This window comes from Caenorhabditis briggsae (assembly GCF_000004555.2).
Source record: "Caenorhabditis briggsae complete genome, chrX, whole genome shotgun sequence".
Lineage (NCBI taxonomy): Eukaryota > Metazoa > Nematoda > Chromadorea > Rhabditida > Rhabditidae > Caenorhabditis > Caenorhabditis briggsae.
In genome coordinates, this window is record NC_013491.2 from 10702116 (window position 1) to 10718655 (window position 16540).

Here is a 16540-nt window from a genome sequence, read left to right on the forward strand (position 1 = left end):
TCATGAGTCATTTTTCTGAATCGTTTTACATTCAATTTTTTTTCTTCCGCTATTCAAAATTTTCGAAACCTATGAAAAATATGAATAGCAGTGGGGGCCAAATCTAACACCTTATCGTACCATTCTGAAAGTAAATGGCGTTCCAATTCACTATCTCCTTCTCTTCCGCCGTATCCCGATCAAACAACCACAACCGACCTCCGACGCACTGTATTTGGGTAGAGACACGCAGAAACGGTCAGAGACACAAGTACCTTCTCCCAAAAGAGTCCTCCAAATCACACGGAATAGAGAGGTAGAGAACATTAGTGTGGTGCGCATAGAAACAAAAACATAGAGACCCTCACTTGCGCACTCTCACCTTTTTCCTCATTCCCTATATTTTTCTTTCAACTCAATACAACAGCCAAATTCTCCTCCGAGTCGTTTTTTGGATTGCTTAATTTTTATTTTTCGTTTCAGTCCGGTTTTACTTACTTTTCTCGGGAGGCATATCACCGTAAAAAATCTCTCTTATAGCGAAAGGCGAAAGTTTTCTTTGAAGTGTCCGAAGTTTTTACTATTTAAGCGAAGGCTGATGAACTTGCAATTACTTTGACACTTTCATCAAGTGACGTCTTGCGATCTTCATTTACCATCTCTAGACAAGAAATGATTCATTTCTTCTCTTCTCGACACTAGATCATTTCATTTTGTTTTTGATACGCTATTTACTTTTTATTGCGGAACATATTTTCATTCTTATTCACTTATATTTCAAAGTTTTTGAATTTCAGGCTTAGCTTTAACCTGGTGGACCGTCAACAATGGAACCTAACAAAGAGCCACCCAAAGGTTAGTTTACCTCCGCAGGACGCAAATGTGTGCATTGTTGCGTCGCGGTGTTTGCACCGTCCTCCTCCGTATTCACTTCAGCCACTACTTATAATTATCTAATTTTGGCACTTTAAAAGAAAAGTTCTATCAAATCTTGCTTAAAAATGTTTGAAATAATATTTTTCACTTACAGAATGGGAAAAATTCGACGAATTGTCTTTAAATGGTGTGAAAATCTCGGTTGTCAATGAAGAATCGACCACTAAGCCAAAATCGGAAGAGAAATCGATCGTATCGTCACCAAAAGCTCACGGAGTGGAAAAGCCCAATGAGGAGGTGGAGGACAATGTGCCAAAAACTGGGAAAACCACCGAAGTGAAAGAAGCGGATGACAAGATTGAGGAGGTCCATGTTCCAAGGACAACGGAGAAAGAAATCCCGAATCCACTCCGTATGAAAATCAAAACACAGCTTAAATAATATGTTTGCATTTACAGAATGGGAGAAATTCGACGAATTGTCTTTGAACGGGGTCAACGTGGCGACCGTCGACGAAGAATCTACCAATGAGCCAAAGTCTACAGAAAAATCGTCAGAAAGGACACCAGAAAAAGCTCCTGAGGTGGAAAAACCCGATAATAAGGAGAAGGATGATGTCGCTAAAACTGTGAAAAAAGAGATCCAAGATCCTCTCCGTATGAAAATCACCTTTGAGTCGGATGATGACGAAGTCGTACAATACGAGCCACCAAGGTCTGCTCGAGTAGGAGGGAGACCTCCTGCTGCGGCAGCATACGAACCTAGGTGAGATTATCGATTTTTCATTGGCGGAGGAATTAACATGGTTTTTAGAACTGCTCCAATTGCGCCTGTGCCATGCATGCCTATCCAGAAGAATGGACGGTCGCCGATTCCTTTGGGTAAGTACCAAAAGCTTACTATCTTTGCTCTTTAGCGGTTTTTGTTGCCAGAAAAAAAGAGAATTTTGATTTTGAAATCTGCGAAAACAAAAAACCCTCGAATGCCCATCTTAACTGACCAAAATCTGATTTTTGCTGACGGTTGGGCTCGTAAAATTTGCTATGTCTGTGTCGAACAGCTCAGCAAGTTTCGTTTCTCCCTAGAATCGAGTAAAAAATGCTGCCTATTTGAATTCTATGTTTTTACAGATGTGAATCGCTTGGAAGAGGATGATGGTACACCACGCTACGCAAAATCAAGTGTCCTTGTTAACCCAACTCATGTCAATGGAAAAGTTCTGGCCACTGTCTACCCGGATAACATCATTTGTGACTGGATTGTTCCACCACATTATGATGCTCTCAGCATGCCGTCAATTTTGGCTATCGATGTTCCAGCTGTAAGATTTTGATTTTTTCTTTAGATGATTCTAAACTTTAAATGTAGTATAATTTATGAGCTTAGGCTGTAACCCTACAAGACACCCATCAAACTCTAGAAACTCAGACACCAAAGACAATAGAAAAGTGTTTTTCAGTTGCCCGGTCCAGACTACATCTCCACTATCCAAACCATTGTCGAAAGCAGTCGCTTCAAATTGTGAGTTACTCAGTATTCATTTTCTAAAACTCATTATCCTTGCTTCTCAGGTATTCGACGATCTACTCTCGCATCATTGCCATCTGGATGACATTCTGGATCCTTTCGCTCACCGTCACTCTTCTTCTTCAATCGCATGGAGGATGGCCTGTTATGATTTGGTGTCTCGTATGGACGGTGCTCCTCTTTGTTGGCATCTACGGTTGTGCAATGATAAGGCGACAGGTGAGTGGGGTAGTGATAAACATGCAGCAAGAGAAAAAAGAGAAAACGCAAAACTCGATGCACATAACCTTCAATTCTCTTTCTTTTTGCAGATTCGGATCGGACTGAACCATGTTGTCAAGAAGGCAAACAAAATCATTGTTGATCGGCATTTTCTCACTGGAGTGGAGGACCGCGGCCAACTAAGTTGCCATAAAGTTGTTGTAAGAGACCAATAAGTACTGATTTCTCTCAAAAAATGATTTCAGATTCACTTCATACGATTCAACGTTTTAGAATGCAGAGCCGATATTATTCGTCAACTGAAAATCATCAAAACTGGGGGATGCGTCTTTGGAGGAGCAAACCAACAAGAGGATCCAAATGAAGAGAGTATTGAGAGAGAAGCTGCCGCTTTGATTCTTCAATACAGTCAGGAATACGTCAAAAGTGTTGTTAAGGTGAGAATTATGAATATTTGAAGCTTTCAAATTAGAGTTATGTTGCTTATGGCTAGACAGTACCGCTTCAGCTGAACTGAGTAGTTTTTCACAGCGAATCTAGGCGGTATCTATACTGCTGAAACAAATCGACAAATTCTCTTTTTGAGTATATTAAAGTTCTAAGTTTTTGTTTGAGGGCAATAAGAAAAATATAATCTAATAAATCAAATCAATTTATTAGATTATACTCTGTCTGTCTCCTAACCATCATATTTTAGTCTGTTTCATCAGTGAGCAATACAAATATCGAATTTTTAATTTCAGAAGCGTCTCATCTTCCCAAGCAAACCAATACACGGAGTCTCAAACTACGCACCAAAGCACTGTAGAGCCATGATGTGCCTGTGCCAGTTCATCGACGAAGTAAGATTTTTTCAAAAAATTATGCTTGACAAGGATCGGGCTGCAACAAATACAAAACTTCTTCGGCCTAATCCTGATCCCATTTTGAGGTTTTCAAATCGAGAATTTTTGAAACTAGTAAAAAGCGGAGCGTTTCCATCAAGTATCCATTAATTAAAAAAATATATATGGGCCTAATGAGTCAAGCCGGGGTTCGGCGAGTGCGTGAGACCTGAGTACCAACCAGATAAACATTAAAAAAATTATGCCGTGTACGATTGACCTACTCTTCCGGAAATATGTCGTGCGTATTATACTAAATCCCATCTTCAAAATAATGACTGAATTATGCGTCACTTTTGAGCGGTATATCTGCTTTGAGTAGATGAAACAAACTTTGGACTACGCGAAACACATTTTTATCTTGTTCACTGAACTCTTGAAAAATCACGGTCCAGCCGGGTTGTTCCTAAAATTTTGGCAAATTTTCCAATTCTTTTTTTCATTTCTCAAAATATATTTTTAGAAAAAAAGTTACTGGGAACCCGAGTTGAAACGGGCTGGGCCGCGCCTTGAAAATTTCGAAAAAAGGAAATAAACATTGTATCCTTCTTGTCAGAATACCGTAGTATACGTCATTCTCCTATTGGGTCAATCTTTTGAAGACTGAATTCATCACCAGTTACCGTAACCCTTTTTTTTCGGTTTCAGAATCCTTTTCAATTTAGATCAAACCGATAAAACTTTCTTTCTTGAAAACTGGTTTTTTTCAGTTTCACCCAAAAATTCCTCAATTTTTAGTAAAAGATAACCATCTTCTAGTGATGACGGTTTCTTATCTCCTCATCTAAATTGCAAAAAAAAACAAACTTTCCAGCGTCACTTCAACCCGAAACCGAAGAAGTGGTATGCCAAGTATATCTAACTGTGACAACATTGCTATCTTTTCCCGCAATCTGTGATTTTTTCGTCGCACCTTCTTGTCAAAACTGATGATCGACTACTACTTAAGGGCATCCATGATCACTGAATTCATTCTTGTATTTTTTTTTAAATATCCCCGTCTCTTCGCACAATTACCCTAAATACCCGTAAATTCTTCTCTCTTGTACCATTTCAAAATCTGGTTTGTATTGCTTTTGCGCAGTAGATGTGCCCGTGCCTCCCAATTAGTACATGCCCGGCGTGCATGTTCTCTTCGTTTCAAATTGCCCACAATTTTTCCACATTATTTTCCATCCATTTCATTCTTCTTTTCTGTAGCTCATTTCTTTTTTGATGCCCTTTGAATGCCCCCAGTCTCTGCTCCATCTTCTCTCAATGTCTCGTCCCATTTCATCCATTCGTTAGTACGCATTCTTTTCTCTTATTTTTCGACATTGCCGCCCTCACCGAAATAAAAATTTTTTTTGAAACTCACAGACACATTTTGTTGCTTTTGGTTTTTTTAAGCAATGGGTCATATTTTACCGATTTTACCATATTTTACCTATTTTCTCAATTTTTATCTTGTGTGATGCTGCATGCTTAATAGGTACGGAACGAGGAAAACCTGTATTTGAAAACAAACAAACCAACATTTTTTGGAAAAAAACCTTATTGTGTTGACCGAGAGTCAAGCAGTATGCTCCTTTTTTCCTTCTCTGATTTCCTATCATATTTGTTTTGCAGTGCGAGTAAAAAAATAGTGTTTCACAATTTATTTTCTCGAATTTTCTAAGTGATATGCGAGAAATGAGCTGCTATATGTTTCTCATTTTATCTCTCACAGCTGTTTCATTTTTTTTTCTCATTCTCTCTTCAGCCCACCCACACATTTTTCGTGTGTGTGTGATTTTTTGAATTTCGAACATTTTTTCTAAGAGACAATTTCTCGCGTTTTTGAGCCGATTATTTAGATAGGCAAGACTCTAGGAATTTTATCAACGAAACACAAAGTTGTTTTTCCTCTCTCCGAACTTTTCAAGAATGTTGTTAATTTCAAAATAACTTTTTATAGGGCTTTACCGTAGTCAGTCATGCCTAAGGATAGATTAAAGGAGTTGCAGGTGAGCAAAACTATTATTATTTTTTCTCGAAAAACATATTTTTCAGGAGAGGGCAGCCGCCAGTAGGAATATATTCCAGCCACCGCCAGATACCGAAATAAAAGATCCCGCTAATCAACCGCTTATCGATAAACAAACTGATCTTAACATGGTAAGAAAATATTTCGTTCAGAAAACAATATTTGAAAATTTCTTTTTGCAGTTCCTAGAAAGATGTACAAACCTTCGGGAAAGTCTTTGTAGTTTGGAGGATGAATATAACGCCATTGTAGACCTTCATGGAGCTCTTTTATCAACCCCAGGAGCTGATGCTGAGAATTCAGAGAAACTGAATAAACACTCACAAACGTTCCTTACGAAGGCCGAATATATTCAAAAAAGTTTGAAAAGTAAGTTTTATTTAAAAAAAAAAGATTTATTTTAATTTTCCGAATTTTCAGTGCTTACGGAGGAAACTAAGGATATTCCAGCAAATTCATGTGGAACAGATCGTCTGAAAGCTGAGCAACCTCGAACCATCTACAAGACGTTTGAGACAATAATGCTGAAGTTTAACAAGGAGCAACACGAATATAAAGACAAAGCAAAACGAAAAATTGCCGATTATCTAAAAATTAGTGAGTGGACCTACTTGATAAATAGCCGCTAATCTGTCTCAAATTTTCAGGAAACATGCAGCTGAGCGACGAGGAGATTGAAGATGCGGTTTCATCTGGAAATCTTTCCGAGCTCACAAAGGGCGTCATGTTGGCAATGAATGAGAAGAAGGCGCTGTACGATGATGTGAAGTCTCGAGCAGATGAGTTGAAAAATTTGGAGCGACAGATGGGAGAACTCGCGCAGATGTTCCATGATTTGCATATTCTGGTTGTTAGTCAGGTAAGAATAAAATAAGTTTGGAAAAAGTGAACTCGAGTTGGACTTTATGAAATTGAAAACACTCGGGGCAGCTAATTCAGAAAAAAATTGGCAAAAAACCAATGCGTAAAAATCATCAGGGCATCGTATAGAACATAAAAACGTATATCAGTGATATGTGGAAAGAAATTTCAAAATCGCGCTGATTTTAAAATTTTCCAAGAATTTGTTAACATATGATGTAAATATTTGACGACAATTTCTAAATATACTAAAAAACTTTTTGGTCGGAGAAATTGACTTTTTTAGATTCTCATCGGTCCGACTGTACCGATATCGGTGCACTCCGAATTTTATCCTGAAAAAACTACAGAAAAATTAGATAATTTCTCATGGAGTTGCATTTCGAAAAATCTCTGATTTTTGTAAAGTACGGAATTCTTGAAGTTCTGAAACTCAGTTTTTCCTACTCTCCGTTAGCTTACAAAGATCTGAAAAACCGTATGAAGATTGCATCCTTCAAGAATGTGTGTACAGTGTTAAAAATCGAAAAATAATCTTAAGCTCTGACAAAAACTTTGATCACTAATTGAGTACAATTTTCAGGGTGAATTCGTGGACAACATCGAGAACAGTGTCCAAAACGCCACCGAATATGCGAAACGTGCGCGTGGAAATGTTGAAGAGGCGAGAACCCTTCAAAAACGTGCTCGAAAGATGAAGGTTTGCATCATCATCGGTGCTATCATTGCTGTACTTATCCTTCTTGTCTTCTTCCAAGCAGCAGTATGCCACTTCACTCCAATTTGCTAACTTCTCATCTTTTTTGTCACATTTTTTACTTTTATGAACTCTTAACTGTACCTAATGAATAGCTTTTTCGTGAATCCCCTCCCTGCCCTTTTTCCCACAACCTCACCTATAGCTTTTATTCAATTTCTAATTCAAGCCAGTCACATTTCGATCGCTTTAAGATCTTTTTCCGTCTCTATCGATTCGCCTTCCTTTCTACTTTTTCTCATTTGATGCTTGTGTTCACTTATCTATTTTCTATGGTTCTCTTCGCTTGTTCGCCAAATTTTCCTCCTGAAATGCGTGCCTTTTTATTTTTAAAAGTTTTGTATTTTTGAAATATCAATGAATTTTTCGAAATTTGTATTCATATATCTTTTCCGCTACGTGCCAAGCACGATTTTTTACTCTTTGATCTGCTAGTATTTTATTTCCCATCAAAATAGACCCATGAAAGGCAGAGCGATCGAGATGAATAAAAAGTCATATGAAGAACCAGGGAAAAAAGAGCGCATCGCTTTTCTCCCGATTTTTTTCATTCTTCCCTTTGCATTTCATTTTTCTGTGTTTTTTCTGAGAGTTGTGGTAAGTTGGCATTCTTGTTACAGTATTTTTATATGTTCAGCTCCTTCAGAACATGTCACATCGAGTAGAAATCAATTTGAATACTGCTTCTGATCGTACTGAGCAAGCTCGCGCTGACGTCGTCGAAGCTCACAAGTTGCAAAAACGTGCTCAAGCTCTGAAGGTGATTATCCTTGTTGGCACTATTCTCATTCTCCTGTTTCTTCTTTACGCTCTCTTGGAATACGATATGTGCCAGTTTTTGTCATTCTGCTGACTCTTTCAAATCAAATCGTTGGATAACTTTGTTGTTTTTTCTGCTTGAGAATTCTGGTATATGCAAATGTGCTCTAACAAACAATTCGTATGTTTTTTGATTTACTTTCCTTCTCTGAATGAAAAATTTTTGAAATTCTATTGTCAATATATTCTTTCCAGATTTATGCATCAAAAACTTTATGAAAAAATAAATCCGTTTGAAGGAAACATCACATCAAAAATGAGTGAATATTTAGAGGGAGTGAATGGTAGCAATTCGGGAATGATTGACCGAAACCTCGAGAAATTTAATTAAATATTAAAACGTGAATGTAGAGAGAGGGAGAGAAATCAGCAGGTGCTTGTTACAAAACGGGCGAATAAGAAATGAAGCGGAGTTGGGAGGGTGGTGGCAGCTTGTACCGTGGCGACCTGCAATTGTTTAACTGGCTATTTGATTATTTATGAAACAAAAGATTCAGTTACCTTGAATGTAATCTAATATCCAGCGCTTTCCAGGTAAGAAGCCAGGTATTCAACTCCGGCACGAACTGCTGCCGACTGAGCGTTGTCTCCTTCGTACATAGCAATGACGATGGCTGAAAGTTTCAGATTTCATGTTGGCCATGCGTTGAAATCCACGAACCTTGATTTGTCTTGGCAGCAAAGAAACCAGTCTGTTCCTTCTTTCCGAAAATCAGTTTCTCCTCGACACGTGGAACAATGTAGTGGACGCCTTCCAGGTCGGCACCGGTACCTGGTACAGATTTGATGTTGGCAAAAAGAGCAGCAAACTTTTTGAGTTCAGCGTCGGTAGCCTGACATTTGGAATTCAGACTTGATCTAATACAATGTAGAACTCACTCTGAAAGCGCCCCCGTCATTTGTTCTCGCCCAAATTGATCCATCAGTTCCGATGATAGCGGCTCTCTTGATGGCACTGCTCTTCTGGAGAAGGATATTGATATAATCGTCCCAGCCAGCCATGGTTTCTTCTGAAAAAATAACTTTTTTTCCAAGACGAATGAAACGAAGCGATGAGAAAAATGAAAGATGAAAAGGTATATAGGAGCACATGAATCAGAAACAGGGCCAGCCGTTATGAATCACTTTGGGAATGGAGGAAAATGCTTTTCAGCCTCCCACCACCTCCTCCTCAAAAAAGATGCTTTTGAAAGAATCCAAAAGGAAAATATGATATTTCAATACATTTCATACACAAAGAAAATACTTTCTAGTAAATAATAATGAACGAAAAGACAATGACAGGAGGTGACAGTCGCGAGGTTGTGTTGTTATCAAATGTGTGATTCTTGGGAGAAAGTGAGAACGCGCGCCTCAAAATTTTATGATAATACAGATTTTTTGAAAGAGAAGAGAAAATAAGAATGAGAGAATCCAGAAACGAAACAAGAAACGAGAAAAAAAGCGTTACTGTAGACACGTGTCCCATTAATCGATAATGTGCTCTATGGTGGGTCTGTTCCATACAGAACACACAAAGGTATTTTTCGTCGCTCTTCATTCGTCGAATATACACTCCACTAACCCGCGCACACACTCACACACACACATACACAGGCAAAAGAAAATCTCTCTCTTCTTCACTCTCGCGCAGCGCTCACTCCCTCCGATACACTAACGCATCTCTCACGGACGGATGGACGGGACGGCGGACCGAACTGACCCCAACCGGACCGAGTGTTGGACACAGTGAGAAGATGGGAAGAAAAATGGACACAACGGCCGAGAATGAATAGAAAACGAAGGGTTGGTTTGGTGGAATAGAGAAAAAAAGAAAGAGAAACAAAAAATTGAGAAGAAGGATGTTGCTGCAAAAACACTCCTAGGCTATTCCTTACAGCTTGAACACAGGCTGTTGAAATAAGAAAATAAGTTTTTCTTGTTATAAAACTTGGAACATAGACGGCCTGATTCACATACCAACCATTCCTCCGACGATTGCCAATCGGTAAGATAGAATCATTTTCGGTAGCAAAATTTGCGAGACTTCGATGCAATTATTCTAACAAAGAATTAAGTGAATAGGAAAAAATTTCGAAATAAGAAGACATTGAAATTCAATCTTAAAATAGTTAGTAAAAACACACACTAAATATTTTCAACCTCTAAATGCCTCAACTCTGACTACGTGATAAAGAGCAACATCCTGAACTTCGAGAAAACAAAGCGCAAGTCTGTGAATTGTGAAACAGTGCAAACTGTTGGTTTGGAAAAGAGAACTGGCGGAGCGCTCCTGTGCCTCCGCGCGACACTAAACGGCAAAAAACAGTCTCGTTGATGTGATGGAGCGGATGGAGCGATAGTGCTGGCCCAGCAACCGGTGGCACCCGCTGCAGAAAAAGACAAATGGTTGGTCTGTGTACGCGTTTCGGGAAAGTTCTACGGAACTCTGGGTGGTATTTTCCAATTTCAATAAGTTGATATGTAATTTTTTGAGAATTTCCATTATTCTAGCAATAAAAGAAGATCTCTTAGAACTCATTCCGTACAAAAAAGGCCAAACTTTCAATTTAATTTTCATCTTTCTTGTTAGATTTATCATAGTACGAAAAATTCCAAATACAGTTACAAAAATCAAACCAAAAATACATCGACGTCATCAATCGATATACATAAAACAGTGTTATGATTTTTTTCGGACGTCACCAAAACAACGCAAAGCAGTTGTTTGGTCACAAACACATCTTCGTTCGGAAAAGTTTGTTTTGTTCCCTGTGAGGCGCGTTTTGCGTTTAGCATGACGATAAACACAGAAAAAAGAACTGGAAAAAAGCGTTTTTGAAAAGAAAACTGTTTCATGTGTACAACAGGTGTTTCATGAGTGGACAACAATAAAAAAATAGTGATGACCAGCTGATGGGGTTGTGAGGGCGGTCGATAGCAAAATTTACAGAACATGACAGAAATGATAACAAAGATGAAATGTTGTGTTAGTGTGGGAGTTATTAGTTCGAGAGCAAAGGAGCCGTAATTCTTCAAAGAATTGGTATATTCTACCTGTACACATGCAAAAATATGTTTCACGGGATGGATTGGGGGTGTAAAGAGATGATACAGAGTATAAGTTAGGGAAAGAGAGATAAAACAGATTTTCGTCATGTAAAGCAGGCATTGGCACATAGATTTTCGAAAAGAGATCATTTTGTGTGGAGAGGAATTTCGTTTTTGGTGCCAAGAATCTCCAGTAGCTTCTGCGACATGAAGTAAGGGCGTTCAAGGCTTCCGTCATTTTGTTCACTGTCCTCCACTAGAAAAAATGAGGAAAATTAGAACAAATTCGGATAAAAGTGGTTTGCACTTACGGAAACAAATGAAAGTAGTATCGACGGCCATTTCGTAGACATCAAAGAACAAGTCGGCCATGAAGTAACTTCCTGAAATAGGCAGTTTGTTTGTTTTTTTGGCACAAAGAAATGGTCTTACCAATGACAACAATGACGATTGGCACAAAGTAGTAGTAGAGATCGACTTTTGGCACTCCTTCGACAACCCAACGTCCAGAGAAGTAGTAGAAACTGAGGATGCCCATTCCAAGAGTGATCATCGCTTTTCCAAGGAACAGAAGAATTCCAGCCACTTTGTGGACGACCACAGTTCTGACTATATTACGAGTGATGAGCAGGAATGAGTCTTTTGCCGACGAGAAGAAGTTCTTTCCATAAATCGCAATCTGAAAAAAGATCACTTTATTTTCCATGGAGACCAAAACACACTCACCATAATATACGCGTTCTTGGTCAGGAACTTGAAGAACATTTCAAGACACCAGAAGCAGCATTTGAGACACATTAGGAACCACTTGACGGCCTTGTTCTCCGACTTGCCAAGCTTGTGATCGATATATTCCAGCATCACACGAATAATTTTGACAATTGCAATGATGAGGGAACCAAACGCGATGGATCCAAGATTGTATCTCATGGCACGATTCAGAGCACGTATCACCGGGAACGTTGGCACGTCATGACGTTTATCGCGAGCCCAGTAGTACGATGCAAACGCTCCTGCTAAAGCGATGTCTCCAAGAGCAGTAACGAAGCAAGAGAGCCAGAAGAAGGCGAATAGATTGTAGACTTGGAGCCAGAAGATTGTATCGCTCTCCTTCTCGATTCCAACATAGGTGCATCCGGCAAGCTTTGCATTGCAGTCACATTTGGTAGAGGTGTTGTAGACTTGTCCGTTTGTCTCTTTCATGCGACAGATTTCTTGTCCAGAAGAAGCTAACCAGATAGCAATTGATCCCCATAAGGCAAATACTCCAATATGTAAAAGGAACGGGAAGAGAGGGAAGACCAGTGTAGACATCATGCTTCCGATTGCTCTGAAATTAAGTTGATTTGTAGTCGTTGAATATTGTTCTTGTGCGGTTGTATGGTCAGCTTCCAGCCTCCGGCAGCTAGTTGGATTTTTCGGAAGCGCTTGAAAACTCAATTTTGACAAACTAGCTCGGTTGACAGGCGTTTTAAAATTGAAATTTTGAGTAGAATCTGATGAAGTAGTCAAGCTAGTAACCATAACAGAAAAAGCTCTTCAAACCTCTATTTCAGGCATAGTCACTATTGATGGCAAGTAGCTCATGAGCTGTTTAAGTTCAACTTGCTCGGACTGGATATGATCCGTCCCAATCAGCAACAGGGGTATATTCCAGTATAGCCCCCAGAAACATTCCAATATAACACCCCTGGCATAAATGTTGGAACACACCCCCACCCACCATCTTTCATAAGGAGGGTGGGGGGTTCAACAACAGTTTTCCTGTTTTTTTGCCTGAAGATCAAACGTACGCAGCCAAATTACGCATATAAAAATATTTGTAATTTATCGTTTTTGCACCGGTTTTTTGTTAGTTTTCTTTAGATTTCCGCGTTTTTCCTACTTTTTTCTAAAATTTTTCCTGATTTCTGGTTTATATCACCGTGCATTTTTTGTCATTCTACTAGAGAAATAATTAGTTAATGCCAGTTCCCAACAAAAAATAGGCTTAGGCAAAAACGGGTAGAAATATTGAAGATTCCAAATAAAAATAAGCTTAGCACCCTAAATCGGCGTATACCTTGAAAACAAGACCCCTAGAAATTTTTATGATTTCAAATAAGCCACGGATTCCAATATAACCCCCCCTCCCCAATCAACGGTGGGGGAATATTCTGAACTCTAAAAAAAACGTAACTGTGGGGGGGGGGGTATATTGAAATTTTCCCAGCAACAGTTATCAATTTTCTCAGTTTTTCAAATTGAATCAAAAACTCACTTGCTGGACTCTGAAATCAATGCACACGCAATGCTGATCCTCTGACGTATGAACAAAATGACCAATAAGAAAATGACAAGCAAGACGGATGTGGCGATAGCAACAACGAACCATGTTGTTGGCATCTCGAAATAAGCATCGAATGCTGGATGGAATGAGTAGTCGTCAATTGCTCCAGTTGCCTTCAAATTATTCCACTTTATCCAACTGAAGCCAGCTCCAAATCCAAGTGCTCCAAGGACAAGAAAGATAGAGAGCCATATGAGAAGAGACCCGAGAAGTCTCATGATTACTGTCCAAATGAAGGACAGCATTCCCGCTGCGAAGATGAGAATGAGGGTTTGCCACCAAGTTTGAGACAAGTCATGGATCACTTTATGGGTTACAGGTTGGTCCTCGACCACTGATTTCATCACTCTGAATTTAATGCTTTATAGATTTTCAGTTCATTTTAGTGAAAAATCTTACTCTGAGCTCTGGCCAGTGATTTGAATGTCTTGAGGGATCAATGCGTCGTCTCCAAAAGTCCTCTTGAGGTAATCCAACGAGTTGGAACTATTGAGAACAGTGTTTACATTATCGACGGCGTTGAAAATCGCCTCGGGGAAACATCGTTGGAGTACTGGAACTTTTTAATTTATGAGTACATGTCGCTCTAACACAGTGGACTTACCAGGCACAGACTTGACCGTATAGGACACACACTTTCCTCGCTGTACAAGACTTTGGAGAGCAACGAAAGTGGTGACCGTAGACTTATCAACATCGTCAGTGCAATAAACTACATTTTTCATCTTATTTTGAATCTCTGCGGCAGATGCTGTTCGAAGTTGGAGGTAGGAAAAGTACTGTGACGGACACTCTTCCACACAAATTTGAGTCGTTTGGCATCCTCCGAGAGCCGTCGCATATGAGATACATTTGGTGAGATCGAAGTAGAACAGATATGGCCGCTTGCTGAAAATGTCTTTGTTGGTGAAAATTTGAAAAAACTGAAGGTACCTGAAGTTATAGTATCCTCCTTGATCGACACCACATCGTCTGAATTCCGAGTCGGTTGGATAGATGAGTCGTTGCGGATCTCCCCACATGATACCCAAGCTGGCAACGACAACCCATCCGCAGAGGAAAACGAAGAACAGGAAGCAGCAGAAGACATCCGTACATCCTCTGAAAATAAAAGTGGTTAGCTTATAAGAATTGTAGAGCAAAAGTTAGCCGAGCAGGTGCAACTTTTGCCGGTTATTTTTGTCAGTTACACGTAGTTTCATACAAAAAGCCTAAATTTTTGGATATGTTTACTTTCCGAACATCATGTTTGAACGAAAAAAATAGTCATTTCTGAAGTGGCACAACTTTGAGAACATTTTATCGAGCTGTTTTGTTTTTTTGTGTTTGAATGATATTGTGTGTTGCGTACTGTATGCCATTCCACAGCAAGTACGCATATTTATTTTACCTTTTAGTATACAACTGTGGATTATGTCTTTTCGCCAGCCGATCCGGCTTAATAACGTTGAAACGTGCAATCTGATCGGGTACATAGTTGGCACGTGCTGGCTGAACATGGTAAGCTTGATGAAGTGGTGGTGGTGATCCGTAACTGTCTGGATAGATATGGTCCATTCGATGTGGTGATATTGGTGGTGCTGATGGTAGCTGTCCGAAACTGTCCGATTTCTCGTACACCTCGGCGGCGGGCATCGTACGCTTCTTGCGAGCCATTTTTGTCTACTGTCAAAATATGAAATAGTTCTAGAAGGTCTTAAAATAAGACGAAAAAAGAGAGGATATTGTAGAAAAAAGAAAAATGGAAGAATTGACAGCGGATTCCTAGTCAAGACAATAACCATTATCTGCCTTGTGAAAACACTAGAAACACATGACCTTCAGAAAATTTATAATTGGGTGGAAGTCGAAACCCACGGCAAAATAATTGCATTATTGGTTTCTGTTGGACGAGGTTGTGTCCCCAACGCAACGACAACAAAAGTTCCACTGGAACAGTTGTTCTAAGACATTGAAAAAGAAAAAAAACAAGACAGAAGGTCAAAGCTTACGTCACATTTCGGTCTCAAATTTCAAGTTTTTGGGGAGCGAATGCAGTACTAACGGGAGGAGAAAAGTCGAGAATTGTAGTTGGGGATTGTGTTACTAATGCTAAGTAAAGAATGTCCGAAAGTTTACTTTATGATAAAATCTAAAAGGTGTTGGAGATGTTGAAAATAACAAAAACGGGAGCGAAAAGAAATAGAGAAAACTGAAAGAATCTGGAGAGACTAATGAGGACGTAAACATCTATAGCCCGCACGCGCACACAACACAATGGTCCGCTCAGCACGTACTGTTGGAGGCCGAGGTGAAAGAGAAGATACGCAGATGGTGCAACAGAGGGTCCCAGACAGTAAATGAGTAGTGGTCACGGACGAGAGGGCACTCTCTCTCTCTCTCTACCCCGCCCATTGCATGTCAATCCGCCAGGAACAGTTTTTCCCGCGCAACCTCCGCCGTTGCAAACAATACGGTCGTCGGGTAGACGAATTTCGAGTGAGTGACCGCACCGCCTGTTTGAATTTGGTTCCAAATAAAGGAGTGAAAATGAGCGGGCTAGTGGTCAACATAAAGAGATGAGTCACAATACAATGAGAAAAGAGTTCGTAAAAAAGCAGGTGGAGATGCTGCCGATTCAAGGGAGGACGTGCCTAAGTTGTTTAAATGTGTTTATTTGTCCGGATTTTTTGGTTTGGAAGAATAGAAGAAAAAGAAACCCTGAAAAGCGTGCTAATATGCGTGAATACATCATTGAGAGGTTATGAAAACGAGAGCTTGATTCGGGAAATGTGAAAAGTGCGAAAGAACTTCTGGAAGTTAACGGATATGACGTTTTGTCTGATTTATCGTTATCCATCTTCTTGTTATCCGTCAAAGAAAGAAACATGTTTGGCAGAAGTTCAATACAAGAGAAAAGTCGTTATAATAATGAGCGTATTTCCAAACGGCTAAGGATGTATCTTCGAAAGATTATTTTGATGCAATATTTTCTTTTCATTGAAAGAAAAAATAAAGAATCAAATTTAAACTTTTAAATTGTTAAAAGGTTATTCTAACCGTCAATGTCAAGCGGATTTTTACCTATTCCAGAGAAATTGCTTTTCCGTGGAATAATGGGAACATTCTGATATGTAAAAAGCAACTTTGCACTTCAAACCCATTCATCTCAATTTCTACGAGAGATATCGAAAATGTGTCCAATGATCAAATATTGGTGATATTATGACAAAAGTTTTATTAGTTAGCACTTTTTTGGTATTTATTAATGA

General features: G+C 39.3%; 5 protein-coding genes across 5 annotated transcripts; 3 read left to right on the forward strand and 2 right to left on the reverse strand.

The window, feature by feature from the left end:
- Positions 1 to 806: 806 nt before the first annotated feature.
- Positions 807 to 4350, forward strand: CBG14669 (the record flags this gene model as incomplete). Its single annotated transcript, XM_045239716.1, has 11 exons — positions 807 to 834; positions 1010 to 1267; positions 1314 to 1620; positions 1669 to 1736; positions 1986 to 2176; positions 2315 to 2376; positions 2427 to 2601; positions 2694 to 2804; positions 2850 to 3041; positions 3348 to 3446; positions 4303 to 4350. The coding sequence occupies 11 exons, from the start codon at positions 807 to 809 to the stop codon at positions 4348 to 4350; spliced, it is 1539 nt and encodes a 512-aa protein (XP_045095478.1).
- A 1093-nt stretch (positions 4351 to 5443) lies between these two features.
- Cbr-syx-3 lies at positions 5444 to 7144 on the forward strand (the record flags this gene model as incomplete). The annotated part of the gene is made up of 6 exons (XM_002644639.1): positions 5444 to 5473; positions 5520 to 5624; positions 5676 to 5862; positions 5914 to 6090; positions 6141 to 6352; positions 6938 to 7144. 6 exons carry the CDS (start codon positions 5444 to 5446, stop codon positions 7142 to 7144), a joined length of 918 nt encoding a protein of 305 aa, XP_002644685.1.
- Positions 7145 to 7760: 616 nt separating this feature from the next.
- CBG27733 lies at positions 7761 to 7964 on the forward strand (the record flags this gene model as incomplete). The annotated part of the gene is made up of 1 exon (XM_045239717.1): positions 7761 to 7964. One exon carries the CDS (start codon positions 7761 to 7763, stop codon positions 7962 to 7964), a length of 204 nt encoding a protein of 67 aa, XP_045099572.1.
- A 479-nt stretch (positions 7965 to 8443) lies between these two features.
- CBG14672 lies at positions 8444 to 8932 on the reverse strand (the record flags this gene model as incomplete). The annotated part of the gene is made up of 3 exons (XM_045239718.1): positions 8444 to 8544; positions 8592 to 8763; positions 8810 to 8932. 3 exons carry the CDS (start codon positions 8930 to 8932, stop codon positions 8444 to 8446), a joined length of 396 nt encoding a protein of 131 aa, XP_045095479.1.
- A 2174-nt stretch (positions 8933 to 11106) lies between these two features.
- On the reverse strand, positions 11107 to 14945 carry Cbr-chtl-1 (the record flags this gene model as incomplete). The annotated part of the gene is made up of 8 exons (XM_045239720.1): positions 11107 to 11216; positions 11272 to 11343; positions 11393 to 11639; positions 11687 to 12290; positions 13221 to 13637; positions 13689 to 13842; positions 13894 to 14390; positions 14680 to 14945. 8 exons carry the CDS (start codon positions 14943 to 14945, stop codon positions 11107 to 11109), a joined length of 2367 nt encoding a protein of 788 aa, XP_045095480.1.
- Between the last annotated feature and the right edge of the window lie 1595 nt (positions 14946 to 16540).